General features: G+C 35.3%; 1 protein-coding gene across 6 annotated transcripts in view; it reads left to right on the top strand.

Moving 5' to 3' along the window:
• The window catches only part of LOC129792975 (uncharacterized), a 62594-nt gene that overhangs the window by 11541 nt on the left and 36420 nt on the right, over nt 1-14633 (top strand). For 5 of the 6 annotated variants that reach the window (XR_008750868.1, XR_008750869.1, XR_008750866.1 and 2 more), the window contains exon 5: nt 1335-1448. Coding sequence is in view for 1 of the 6 variants with exons in the window: in XM_055832481.1 (XP_055688456.1) it covers nt 1335-1448 (114 nt within the window). In the remaining 5 variants the exon portion in view is untranslated. Of the gene's footprint in view, nt 1-1334; nt 1449-3854; nt 4299-14633 lie in introns of those variants that run through there. The other variant, XM_055832489.1, reaches the window with a different exon arrangement.

Raw genomic sequence — 14633 nt, 5'->3', positions numbered from 1 at the left:
TTGCTACAATGTCCCCCTCATCATCACCAGCTTGTTGGTGTGCCATCGCGTCTCGCGGATGATAGTGTCGTGGGTAAGGGACCGAACAATGTATCAAAGAATCAAATATGCCACATTGTTGTTAACTCAAGAATACTACCTCTCAGCACTCCCTCTTTGCTTATATGTCATTTATGGTTCCATTGGCATACATTTCTCGAATTATGCAAATACTCATGGTGAGGATGATTTTTATCACATGTACATATCCACCTCTTGCATGAGTGGCATGTCCATAAAGCACACAAATGCACCGGACAACCACACAATGTGACTGACTCATAAATCCGCCGTTGGGGTTTGCAAATTTCAGCACAATGACGATACGCAGAGTGATATTGTCGCGTCTTGAGGTGTCTGGAGCGTTTCCCGTTGCCATATGTGTGCTGCTTTTAAGCCTCTGGCCATGTCAAATCTGCGCGACTGATTCAACATACTCTGGCATAGGTATTTAGCTATATGCGCGGGGGAAACATAAACATTCATATGTACAAAAAGGCATCCATTGAGACCCCATAATTCTGCTCCGGATACAATGAAGGAGTGTGGGGAAATTAATAGTAATCTATCGTTCTTGCTCCTTGAGCAGCTATATAAGACGACTGAATCAACACACAGTGTTGGCCAATATTATGTTCCAATGTATGGCTGCGATGGCGTGGGAACTACAGCCTCGGGGCTGCTATTCACTCTGGTTCTCTCCAGAAGAATGGTTCTGCATCAGTTGCGAGATGAAGTGAGTGCGAAAGATGAATTCAGGACCATTGGCTTTTTTTCTGTATATCTTCTATTGCAGCGAAGAATGGTACGAAAAGGATTGGCAAAGTTGAGGAAAAGAAGCTTGAAAAAAAAAAACATTGAGAGACTTTTTCGCGTACTCTAATGACCGGTTGATGGTGGAATTTAGTGAGATGAGGGATTTTTTTTCTGTGGCTGCTGCTGCACAGGGGATCCGTCATAGGAAACGATACTGTTGACCGTAAAATTGGCTCGAAGAAGTCGACTTGAGACGATTTTTTCTGTGCGATCATCTCTCGCTCTCAATAAGCACTCAACCTGGGGTTCTTTTAGACGTGAAGGAATGTAAATTGCATGTTAGGAAAATTAGCTATTTAATTTGAATAGTGTCTGGGGATTATCATAGTGCAAAGACCCTTCTTTCTCGCATTTCCCCCGCGTGCATTTCCCCATCATTTGTGCACTTGAAATGCGATCATCATCTTATTGAATTAAGATTGGAATTGAATGTAAATTGAAAAATTTTCACCAAAATGCTTTTTCTTACATTGTTGCAGTTGGAAGAAATAAAGTTCAAGGATCGTATGGTGCGACAACTGAAGAAGGAACTAATGCGGAAAGACGTTAAAAGACTTGAGACAAATGTGAAAAATTCGAAAAATCATCAAGATGTAAGTACAAAAGGTCCCCCTTAATTGCCATGACGATATTCATCGTTGTGTATTTATATATAAAATTGCATATCACCACTCACTTTCACACTCAAGTGCCGTTTTAATGCTATTTTATGTTGGTGTACTCCATAAAAACACATCACACACACACCAATTGACGCCGCGAGAGATCAAAAATGTCACGTTTTTATGTTCAATCGCGAAAAATGACCGTCGCGCGTTTATATGCCCGTCAATTAAAGAAATTATAAATTGTACAAAATGTACGAAAAAAAAAAAGAGTTAACTCCCTACAAGGTGCGTCACATTGAGAAATATTCAGCTGCACATTGTTGTATATTTTCGCGCCATTATTTCTCTTTTTCGGGGGAAAAAATATAATTATTGCGATCATCGGATGTTGCATCGTGCCCATATATTGATGTCAAAAACCCGCCGCAGGAGGATGATGCAAAAAGTTAGCCATTATCTAATTATGTGATCGTGGTCATCTATTGTTTTCTCCCAATTTACACAACCACGATAAAAATTATCCTCCATATCTCTCGTGCAAATAAAAAGTCACTTTATTGGCACAATAGATGATGATTGAGGGGAAATATTGGCTTTTGCATATCTTTTCATCAAAAGTGGAGAAAAAACACTCATGAATTGAAAATCTCACCTATAAGCCATCATCGTGACCATAAAGAAAGCTCAATAAACACAGCATCTTATACCTACCTAATAATCGATGGATTTATTGAACCTTTTCGTCTGCTGCGGGGAAATGAAATTAATGGTTGCCACAAACCCAGTTGTGATGATGATTCTTCATCACTTTTGACCAGATTTCCCGAACATCAATTAGAAAAAAAACCGTCAACCTTTCGCGCCCCTACACGATGGACTTTCTTCGCGATGGCCATGTTTGTTTGGCCGTAATTCTCCTTCGATGTTTACACAATTCATTGGGTTAAAAATTCTTCAATGTGTCACCATTTTAATTCATGGTTTTCTACCTTTTCTCCTCCTGCGGTCTAATGAATGGAATTCTTTGCTTCTCCTACCCATCATACTGCCTATTCACATATGCATGATGCCACCAAACGTATAAGAAATTAAAAGCTCTTTGTTGAATAGGTTCAATGGCAAAATGGCAAAAGACCACACCGCAAAAATAAGTGATAGTGACCGTCAAAAGATATTCCTTTCGCATCGTTGCTTGATCATTTCTTTTTGCTTGAAGAGAATTCGGTGGGAATTCGCATAATTTATAGGTTTTTCTTTGACTCTTTATTTGTTTTTTTTTTAAATATTCAAGCAAAACAAATATAGGTATGTACATTTAAAATTTATTAAACATTTTTTTTAAATTTAAGATTTTACTCACTCAAGAGAATTTCACCAGTTAGATATTAATTCGAAAAAAAGAAAAATCTTTTAATTCAGAGCTTTTCGACACTTTTTACGGATTTTTTTTTCACAATTTTCTTTTCTTTTCAAGCAAACTCTTGAGATTTTTCCAATCGGGAAATTAAAGTTTTGATTGAACTTAATTTTATTCCTTTCTTCAGCTACCTCCTCGGTATTCGTCAGCCTCAAAATTTCTTTTTTCTTATAAGAATAAATGGCAATTTGAGCCAGAGCTTTCGACTCTGAAAAAAATCGAAATCTCTACCTGGTTCAAATTTTAATAGGTAGGTGGAAGAAAGGTTTCAACATCATATGAAATTGAGATTAAAAAACTTTAATTTCCTTCGAATTTTCCTAGAAGACTCATACATAAAAGTATGTGTTTAATCGTGGATAAAGTGTGTCAGGGGCTTCACATAGTCCGCATATTTTCTACTTGAACTTGCACTTTTTCCTGGTAAACTGATTTTTTTCCACCTTTTCCCCGCAATGGATTTACCACACACAAGAGGATTACTACTTTCATCTGCCAGCATTTTGTGGCTGGTGGTGATGAAAAATTGTCGGCAATTACTCCGGCAAATTGTTTCAATTCAATTGACACGATCTAATCGCGCCGTGGTAATGATCTTTTCACCCAAGAGTCGCTATTTCCCCACCATAGAAATATTTTGAAGACAATTCCCTTTTCTTGATAGTTTCTTCCACATGTGTGCAAATTTTATGTACAATGGCTTATGCTTATAATGTTGAAGGAGTGTATGAAAGAAATTGGCCACAAAGAGGCATTCTATCGATCGCACTTGATGCCTCGCAACCACACCTGAGAAAGTAAAAACTATTTTTTTATTCCTTGGCCAAAAGCACAGCGAGAGAGAGCTTTTGCGCGCTTGAAAAGAATCTTTCGCATCGATGTGTATGTGTGCGCGGAAAGTGGTAGGGAGAGAGTTGTGTTGTGCAGAGAAACTCCAGTGCTCGAGCACGGAGTTTTGCCACGATCGTCAGTTGTTGACTTAACACCGTGATCAGCAGCAGCGTCGATCGTTAGTTCAGTTTTTTTGCCACACACTTTAGTGGAAGCATCAGTGAGAAGTTTGGTTTCACCATTCACGGAGATCACGTTCCATCCAAGAGACATAAAAGTGCATTTGAAACTGTTACGTGCGATTTTCACAATTTTTAAACCAATTAATTTGGTGCCTATAGGTTACACTTTAACGTCCATGAAGAGTTCTTTTTCCCACCAAACATTAAATTCTACATACGTGCAGAACTAATAAGAGAACTGAAAGTGCTAATTTTTGTGTGGCAAAGTGTGGAAGAATTGTAAAAGTTTTTTTTTCCTTTAAATCAACGTATATGGAGGAATTATTACAATAATTTCACTTGCGAGATATGCTGCCAAAGCTTTGAGAGGAAATTGTCCCGAGGAACAGAAAAAACAGTACAGAGGTTAGTTTACTAAATACATTTAATTCACTCGATTGAGCAATTCTTTTCTTCTTCCATTGGAGGTTTCTTTTCTCGAGTTTTCTAGTTTTTTTCTATGTGGCATAGAGTTCTTGCCCATATAGTGAAGGCAAATTAACGATCATGGATTTGATTGCCCAAAAGGGGCCAGATACGATTAGTCTATAAGAACTTCCAGAGTCAATTAAAGATACATAAAAGAGAGTCATTGGGCGAGGGGGAATGAGGCAAGACAAAAGTCTCGACCCTCCCTAATTGATTAATGAGCCAAATTTTTGATATTTCAATTGAAAAGCGATTAAAGAACCCCATTTCGTGCTTGAGGAAATAATACTGTCCAATTTGGTAAATGGATTGCCTTCCCCACATGCTGAAACTCCTTGAATTCTGGTTCCACACGAATTGGTTGGTGTGATGAATTCACTTCCACTCCTCAAAATATCTATATATTGTTTGCCGTCTGTCTGTCCTCATGAGGCATCTCATTTCCTCCACTGTCTCTTCCACATTTACTATTTTCACTATATGTTAACGCACTTCCGATTGTAAATAATGAGGTCTGTTTATTCTCCATGTACCCACAAAATAATAAAAAAGGTAACATCATTAGAGTCCAGCATGAACTGAACATACAGTGCCGAGAAAAATAATAGGACCACCAATATAGGTTTTAAATGTACCCTTGACTTCAATCGCCAATATCTCAGGCTGTGGGGGACATATTTTGAAAAGTGGCATAGATTCGGAAAGCTACATTCATCCCCTTTCCAACGATGGTAGATTTTCGAAAATCGGCCCATCCGTTCAGTTTTGGTAGATGATTGAACAGAAAGTGGCATTTTTAGTATGGGTCTACTTGAACGACTGTCAAAAATCAGCCCCTCAACCGATTTTGATCACCCCGGCAGTTTTGGACAGGGGAAGAATGTAGCTTTCAGAGTTTTTTTAAATTTTGAAAATCGGACACCCAGAAAAAAAGTTAGACGGGTTTTTGAGAGTGGTCCCATTTCAATAATTTAAGGGTTAAAATGCTTCCTAATTTACACAAAGTTTCATTACAAATTTTTATTTTTTTTTAGGAAAAATTTATTTTCGCAAGCTATAAGCCTTTTAACTTTACTCAATTAAATTCAAATAAACACTCAAAAAAATAAAAATTTACAAAAACTTGTTATGAAACTTTGTGTAATTTCACCCTTAAATTATTGAAATAGGACCACTCTCAAAAACCCGTCTAACTTTTTTTCTGGGTGTCCGATTTTCAAAATTTAAAAAAACTCTGAAAGCTACATTCTTCCCCTGTCCAAAACTGCCGGGGTGATCAAAATCGGTTGAGGGGCTGATTTTTGACAGTCGTTCAAGTAGACACATACTAAAAATGCCACTTTCTGTTCAATCATCTACCAAAACTGAACGGATGGGCCGATTTTCGAAAATCTACCATCGTTGGAAAGGGGATGAATGTAGTTTTCCGAATCTATGCCACTTTTCAAAATCTGTCCCCCACAGCCTGAGATATTGGCGATTGAAGTCAGGGGTACATTTAAAACCTATATTGGTGGTCCTATTATTTTTCTCGACACTATATATGTGGGCGAGTTTTGGATCAGAAGCATCACTTTTTTTCGAAGGAATGAGAGTGGAACCACTAAACAAATGGTAACCACACAGTTTTGTGGGTCTTTTGCCTCTCTATTTATTTATTTTTCATACATATACTCATAGTTCCCATTTTTGTTGGGAAGGGCTCAGGTTTCTCCTTCACCAAGTTTACGCACGCAATTCACTTGAAAAAGTTCCAGCTATTGGTATTGATTTGAATTCTTTAGCTTATAAAGTTTTGATACAGCTTCTATTGAAATTATATATTCAAACATGTTGAGCATTTTATTAACCAAGAAATGTACTTTATTTTAGAATTTGATTCAGAAAACTTCTTATTAAAGAAAAACTCAAAAATTCTAATAAGGATTTTTAAAAATGTAAGACGCTAACGTTAAACCAGTCCCTAATCAAGCGGTCGATAGGTTTAACGTTTTTAGAAAACAAAGAAAAAAAATATTTAAAAAAATATATTTTTTGTCTTTTTATGTTCGTGGGAGGGTATGGTAGACAGGGTAGACATGAAAATATAGAATTTCCCCAATATATTCTTATCTTTAGCACAATGTGCTATCTTGACATTAAATAAAAGAATACCTACCAATTTTCTTCGTATTATCTCACAAAGTGTCGCACAAAGTATAAAAACTTAAATGAAGTAAAGTCAACTTAAGAATCTCACCAACAATAACATCTCTCACATTACCACTGGATATATTTTTTTCATAAAAAAATGCAGAAAATGAAGGCGAGAAAATACCTTTAAAAAAGTTTATATAAACATGAAAAATTCCATATAGGCACTTAGAACCTTTTAGTTGGGATATGTGACCCGAAAAAAGCAACAAAGCACGATATGAGATCAATGCCAAATGGAGGCGAAGGAAGAAATTGAGGAATCATGTTAATTTCATTCAACAACATAATTTTTGTAGCTCTTGGCGAACATAAATCAGCAATTCGCGATTTTTGTTCATCTTGCTTGTTTTTCTTCAGTTTCAATCAAAAATTTCAGTTTGGAAAGTTTTTGAAAGTGGACGGTGGAGTAAAGTAAAAAAAAAGTACGCTCAGAGAAATACTTTATTATATATTATTACATCTTCGATTCCCTTTTAGAGTCTGTCATCAATCTCGCCCATCGTTCAGAGAGTTTACTTTATATTTCACACACACACTTGGAGAATTTATATTATTTTATGCTGAGTAATATAAAATATCACTTGAGATGCATTTAGTGGGAGGGAGAGGAGAGGAGAGAGATTTTATGCTAAAATGCGAAATGTGTACAAATTCCGGAGCATGCACTGATTGCTGGTGGACTGGATTGCATGGATGGTATATAAAAAGAAAATATACGCGCGCAAGGGTCTTTCGATTTCATTTCGCATGAAGATATCACCACCAAGTATAGCATTTCATATATATAAAGTAAAACTTTTGTCGGTCATTTAGCACTTTGCAGAATACACGCGAAAAGCCTGCGGAGACCGCGTAGCAGCAAAAATTGTTGCCAATTCTGTGTCAGGTGAAAGGGTGTTACTTGATCTTTAATTACTATTCAAGTTTGGGCAATTTTGCCGATTGACCAATTTTTTCTTCAGCCACTTTTTCCCCCTTCCCACACTATTTATTAAATTAATATTTAATATGAAACTATTTAGTTTTCTTTTCCCCTTTTTCTTTATTTTTTCATTTGACCAATATATTGAGCAAATAGTTCATTTTTGAATTATTTCTTTTTTTTTACTCGTGTACCGCAGAGTTACATTTTAGCGCATTTCCCATTGCACCATATTTTATAAATAAGCAATGTTTCTTCTATTGTTTTTTTTTTGCTGCAGAATTTATTTTTCATTCTGCTTGCGAATGTTGCACCACACAAATCAATAACATAATGAAAAATTAATCTTTAAAAAGTCATTTTCATGTTATGTTTATGCATTCTCGATTTTATTTCCTACATACAGTAGGGTGTTGTAGAAAGTTTTGTTTTTGGAGACAAATCTTTAGTTAATTTAATTTTTTGGAAGATAAAATTTAATTATATATTTTTTAATAAAAATAATAAGGTAAACTAAAAGCTTTTGACGTAGTTACGTTATTTTTATTATTTTTCAATATCTTTTATCCTGTAAGATAAAACTTAAAATGTTTCCCAATATTTTATTCATGAAAATATGTTCTAACATTTCGGTTTAATTAAAGTATTTCAGTTGGTTTAAAAAAACTTAGGCTTTGCTTGAAAAAATTAAGTCTGACATAAAAAATAATCGGACTTGTTTAAAACTTAGGCGTATCAGTCTAGTTAACAAATTTCAGCCTAGCTTAAAAAGAACTAACCTTAGCTTAAAAATTAAGAAAATTTAAGCATGGCTTATGAGTCTTCTGCCGAAATTTGTAATTTATTTCCCTGATAATTACTTCAATTCTTAATAAGGGACTTCAACGGTATTATTAAAAAAATAAAATATAAAATTACATTACATTATTCAATGCTCCAAAATTCCACTTAAATCTCTCTTATTCCCACCCAACTCCAAGTGTAATAAAACATTTCTATCCATATAGTTTTCATAAGTTTCAATACTCATTAAAATTTGTGGAGCTTTTGTGTCCACTTCCATTTGAGGCGTTGTTCCGCCAAGTGTGGCAAAAAAATTCAATTTTTGTTCCATATATTGACTATAATAACACAATAAATTATAGTAAAGGTATCAATTTCTACATTTTAAACCTGTACGTTGGTTTCGCTAGGTGAATGAGGTCAAAGTGGATATTCTTTTCTCTATACCATCGCATTGCGCACACACCTCTTGTTTTTCTTTTGTATGTTGCATGCCTCAAAGGGGGAGGTGGTGGGTGCTTTTTTTCGGTGTGAATTAAAGTGAAATTTTTCTCTGCTCAAAATGCAATAACGCAATTTATTGGTTTTATGTTTTTTTTCTTTTACACACGTATATAGCAAATTACACAGAGATGAATTTATGACCATTGAGGAGTCACTGCAGATGGCTAAAAATGCATCAATGCACGTCACTTTCAGAGCAATTCCCAACTCGCGATTCCACCGTAAATTTCCACATTTTATATCCCGCATCCCACTTCACGTGTAACTTTTTCAAAACAGCACATAGCTCTTCAGTACACAGATAGAGGTTAATTGTAAATTGACTGTTACCACGCACTCGGTGCACCTTCTTTAACATCTTCTCTCGGGAGTTTGACTCTCGATGGTTTTTTTTTTTTAACTTCTTACACCTTCCTTTGCGCGCGGGGTATGTTTTATGCGGAAGAAGTAATTTCCATTTCATCTATCTATCTATATACATAATGCGCGAAGCTTTTGATGGTGGCAGAACGACTAAAATGATCTCATGGGATCTTCAAGAATGAAATGGGTTCTCACCAATGTGTCTATGTGGGGAGATTTTTCACATGCCATTGAATTTGAATAAAGAGAAGAAGTTGGAAAAAAATGTGAAGCACTATGGAGAGTACATCCAAGTGCAACGAGCTCCATAAAGTGGCGCACACCTGAGAGCAAAACCACAACACAACAATCAGGTGCAATGTACTCGAATAATGTGGCTTTGTTGTGTGCACCCAGAGCCACTCTCTCAGAATATATTGACTCGTCGTTTCGGGTAAAATACTATATATACATACCCAGCGAGCTTTTCTCACTGCACTGTGATCACCCATACGACACTCTCATGCCAGTTGGTGGTCATTGTGCAAATAATATGTGCGAGTTTGCATCAACATGTAATGGTTTCAATTCTTGTGGGTAACCCCCAACATGCACACATAGGAGGATTGGAAGATCATATGGCTAAATGTGAAAATGCAAAATAGTCTGTGGTGTGTTGCAGGCACATTTTACAGGACAGGAGATATTGAGATAAATTTGCAAAAATCTCCATTTTACCTCACAGTGCAAATGCTTAGAATTTACTCACTCAACATAGGCAATGACGCGGGGGAATTCACGAGAGCGACCTGAATTAGATGGCTTTTTTAGCATCGTTGTAAAATTTACGAGTCTATGCGCGCGTGTGCCAATCAATTGCAACCAAAGTGATTCGCCATAAGTGGAGTGAAAGACCTCCAATTGGCAGCTCCATTTCAATTAACAATCAAATGCCCACCACGTACCATTCTCCCCATCAGCAAATCAAAATAGATCACCACGGAACCCCCCATCAATACTCTTATTTTAGCACCTAACCCAGCTAACCACTTCAATCACTCCTTGAGATTTTCTCATGTTTTAGAATTCATAAATTCCTAAGGAAATACACAAACCTCTCCATACTCTTACCCATCTTCATCGCAATCACGATCGCATAGCCCGCAGGGAACAATAGCAATTCTTTGCGTTCTTCTTTTTTTTTCAATTCATCTTCTTCACAATCCTAGAAAAATTCATCCAATCTTCTTATACATTGTATGAAGAAGAAGAAAAAGTGGTACTTAGAAAAAAGAAGAAGAGACTGAAAAGCTCATGCGTGCGAGTACGTCTAATGAGTGTTGTGATTCTTCGGGGCTCACACACAAAATGCCTGGAATTTCGAATTACATGCTGCATAGAAGGCAAAGTTGATGTAACAATGAATCGCGTAATGGGAATCTAACACCATTAAATTGAGTCGTTTACGTGAATTTAATTAGACAATTGCTAATTGTGAAAAGTACACTCATCGAGAATTTCTACACACAAAAACGCATCTCTCCGCAACTTTCGCACCACCGCACCTTCCAATTGCTTCTAGCGGTGAAACTCAATCGGTTTGTAATTTTCGTTGGGCGCGCGCAATTGTTCGATTTTAAAGTGGAGGTCATTAGCTAAGAAGATCACTGTTTCGTTCGATTTACTCGAGCAGAAATAATAATAAACATTTTACTATTTGCATTGTTTTATATATTTATGTTTGTTTAATAAGTGTTTTTAAATGCATTTTTGTGAAAAATTGTACATTATAAAATTAAATGATTTCTATATATTAAATGTTTCAATTGTGACTGTCCTAGCGAAGAAAATAAGATATTGCAGTGACTTCTAGCAGGGACGCCTTATTCTTTAAAACGTTTTATTTAAAATGATTGCAATGGTTTAACCCTTAAGAAGCCAAGCTATTTAAGTTTCCTTAGAATGCCAATTGGGGTCTATCGGCGACTCTTCAAAGAAGTTAATTTTCTCGCCAAGAATATAACTTGGCGAGGTCAAATTAGTTTTCTAGATTTCTCATATTGTCTTAAGGACTTCTCTTAGCTTTTTTAAGCTTAAAAAATAAAGGACCAACCTACGTAAAGTTTATGCCTAATGTTAATTATTTTAAAGTTTTAAACAAAAATTAATGTAAAAATTATTAAAATACCTTAAGAATAAGAATATGGCGATTTTCAAACAATAAAAATATTGTCATACGTTAGAAAAGAACCATCTAACTTAAAGCTAGTCAAACGATAAGAAATAAATAAGATAACGTATGAAATTGCAAACGTTAAAAAAATTCAAACATTAGATAAGAAATGTCAATTCTGAGAAAACAAAAATCAAAATAAAGAAACGTTAAACGTTTAAAGAAAACCGTTCAAAAAGAAATATCAATCATTTAGAAAAAATGTCAAACGTTAGAAAATGAATGTCAGGGGTTAATCTTTGGCTAATGCAAATGAAATAGTCTTTAATATGGTTTATTAAAGTTAATCATTAAACTTTGACTCCTTAGTTATGTTTTAATTCATTTTTAATGTCGATTCTACCTCCTTGAACTTCAATAGATTTTTAGCTACAACCCTGACACTACTCCTTCTGAGACAGCATCCTTATTGGCATCTTCCTCAAAAAGATTTCCTTTGCATTCATCTTAAATAGCACCATCAGTGCTTCATCTAAAACTTCTTTGTAGCACAATTTAGGTGTTATTTAGCTAAAGACTTCCTGTATCCATCAAAAGAGATTAACAGTTTATAATGTGATTTTACTGTAGCGAACATGAGAATGATACCAAGATCGCCTGAAGAATGGGAATTGTGTGGGCTTTTGGCCACTGACGATCAATATCGCGTGAGAAAATTATATTAGAGCTGTGAGAGTGTGCACGAGATTAGAGCTTGTGAGGAGCATCATCTGATCCGTCACGTGTAATCAATATTGCTATTTAGAAGGCACCGGGAGTGTATATAAATCAGTATATCAGATTGTGAAGAATGGGCAGAATGTTAGATGCAGTGGGAAGACGTGAGATGGGAATTATTGTGATTTGAGCATTATATTAAAATTAAACTTTATGTAGCTACAGTGTGTATACCATGTGGAATATTTTTACCACCCAATGGGGCGGTTTCTCATGCTATTGTTGTTTATTTATTTTTTCTATTCACTCAAAAGCGGCGTCAGAGAGATGAGATTGGTTAACAATGTCAGTGTCGCTGCTGTGTGTGGAAAAGAATACAAGATCATGATGAGGAACTTTGTGTAATTTTGTATTTCTCACACTCTTGGATGATTTCAGAGTTATACCAGAATATTTCATAATATATAGCTCTCGCGGTTAAAATTGCTCCACTATAGCGAAAAATTCACCGGTTCTTGCACCAATTAACCCGCACTGGTAGCTCTATTTTCATCATTCTAATGGAGGACTGAACGGAGCTTTTGAGCTCTGTCTCTTCGCCCTCAAAATTTCCATCTGTCCCATGGCTCAGAGCACTTCATTATTCTGAGCACCCAGAGTGTGTGTAATATGAGGTTTAAAAGGTAATTTCATTGCTCCTCTTAATTAAGTCACGTAATGCTATATGCATTCCAAAAACTCATACCACACTCTTCTTCGCAATAATATTCCACATATAACTATCTCTATATGTATGTATGTAGCTTAGAATCAAAGTGAGCTCTCTTCCTACGGTTGATACTTACTATAATTAACATGGAGTTCATCGCTTCTTGGGGCTCTCTATTCTCGATCCGAGCGCTCGAGGATAGGGCGAAAGAAGTTTAGAGAAGAAGGAAATTAGTGATGCTTTCGAGTGGTTCACTCCCAGTCACACGCCGAAGAAAATACGCTTGATTATGATGAGTCCTCATGAGAATTTTAAAGACCAAAAAAAAAACAGAAAAGATAAAATTTTACTCGCTCCCATCCTCACGACTCACTGAACAAATTTCACGCCAAGACGGATAGTTTTTTCTTTTTGTTTTCTTTCCTGTAAATTTTCACTCATATAGTTAATAGTTAGTGTGGTGTGGAAAAGAATGATGCGACAGTGAGTTTTATGACTACCAATAAGTCACTCTTCAACGATCATAGGTGCAGTAAAAGTCGCGAAACAGCGCAAAATCATTGGGGGTATTTGGTATCAAAATTTATCGCACAACTCCATCATCAACTTCAATTGCTCGTGTTGCAATGAAGTGAAATTAATTGATTTCTTCCCGCCACTTTCTTTTTTTTGCCATTCCATCCACAAATCCCCCCATATACCTATAGTGCAACAATGTACATATACCTATGTTTGTCCTGACTTCGACCGCATTGAGTTTTTCCATTTTGGCGCACACACAACAATCGCAAATTTACGTCACACTCAAATTGAGTTACAGAAATTGGATGCATCACTTTGTTTAGCACCTGCCACTCGATGGTGCACTTGCCAGACAAACTCTACCAATACTCGGGTATTTTTCACACGCCAAAACACTTTGGTCTTCTTTTCACTCTCTTACTGAATAATTCAGACAAAATATATATATTGTTATGCCGGAGTGCCGAAGTGAAAATAGTTTGATTACAAATTTCACCCATTGAAGCTAAAATTGAGTCGTTTTTTTTTATCTGTTGTTGCTCCTTTTCCGGTTTTATGAACATGCATTTGCGCTTTACCAAATGATATTTTTCTCTGCATTTTCATTCGGATTTCCTCAACATCGTGGGCACTTTTGCTTTAGGCTCTCAGATTTCGTTGAAAAATTATGATTATATTGTAATTAAGTGGACAAATTACTCAATTAAATACCAACTAATTACAATGTTATGTTAATGATATTACTTTAAGTTCATATCTTATTTAAAGCTCGATTTTTTATTGTTTTTTCAAAGATTTTGAAGCAAAAGAGATTAAGAAAATGAAACATATTCATTTTTTTTCTCTATTTGAGAAAATTAATGAATTTTTAATAAGATTCGATTGACAATCGCCATAAACCCTTTAGACCTTATACTTAAGTAATGCTGTACACAAATTTATTTAGAGAACTGAAAATTTAGGAACAAAAATTGTGAAAATTGTGAAAATTTTTGTTCACCAAAAATAAATTTTTAGAAATTTTTATTTCGATTTTAGTCCTTAGGATCGTATTGAATTAGCACCTGCAAAAATTCTTTAGCTCATTAAAGTTGAAAGTTTAAATTAATTGTAAAGAGCACTTACAATATAATACTGAAATTGTATTAGAATACATAATAAAATTTTTTGAAGCATAAAATCTGTTCTAGAGAATAGCCGACTTCACAGACTTTTTATTTTGCTAAAATTTTCTGAAGCATGATTGTAATGCTTGATTAAATTTTAGACACATTTTTATAGATAAATATCAAATGACTTTCCATTGATAAAAATTAAAAAGAAAAGTTTGAAAAAAAAGAAGAAATTTCCCGGAACCTGATAAATTTGAAATTTTAGGCACAATAACTTTTCCAAAATAAGGCA

Source organism: Lutzomyia longipalpis, chromosome 1 (assembly GCF_024334085.1).
Source record: "Lutzomyia longipalpis isolate SR_M1_2022 chromosome 1, ASM2433408v1".
Lineage (NCBI taxonomy): Eukaryota > Metazoa > Arthropoda > Insecta > Diptera > Psychodidae > Lutzomyia > Lutzomyia longipalpis.
This window is presented reverse-complemented; position numbering and strand designations above follow the sequence as displayed.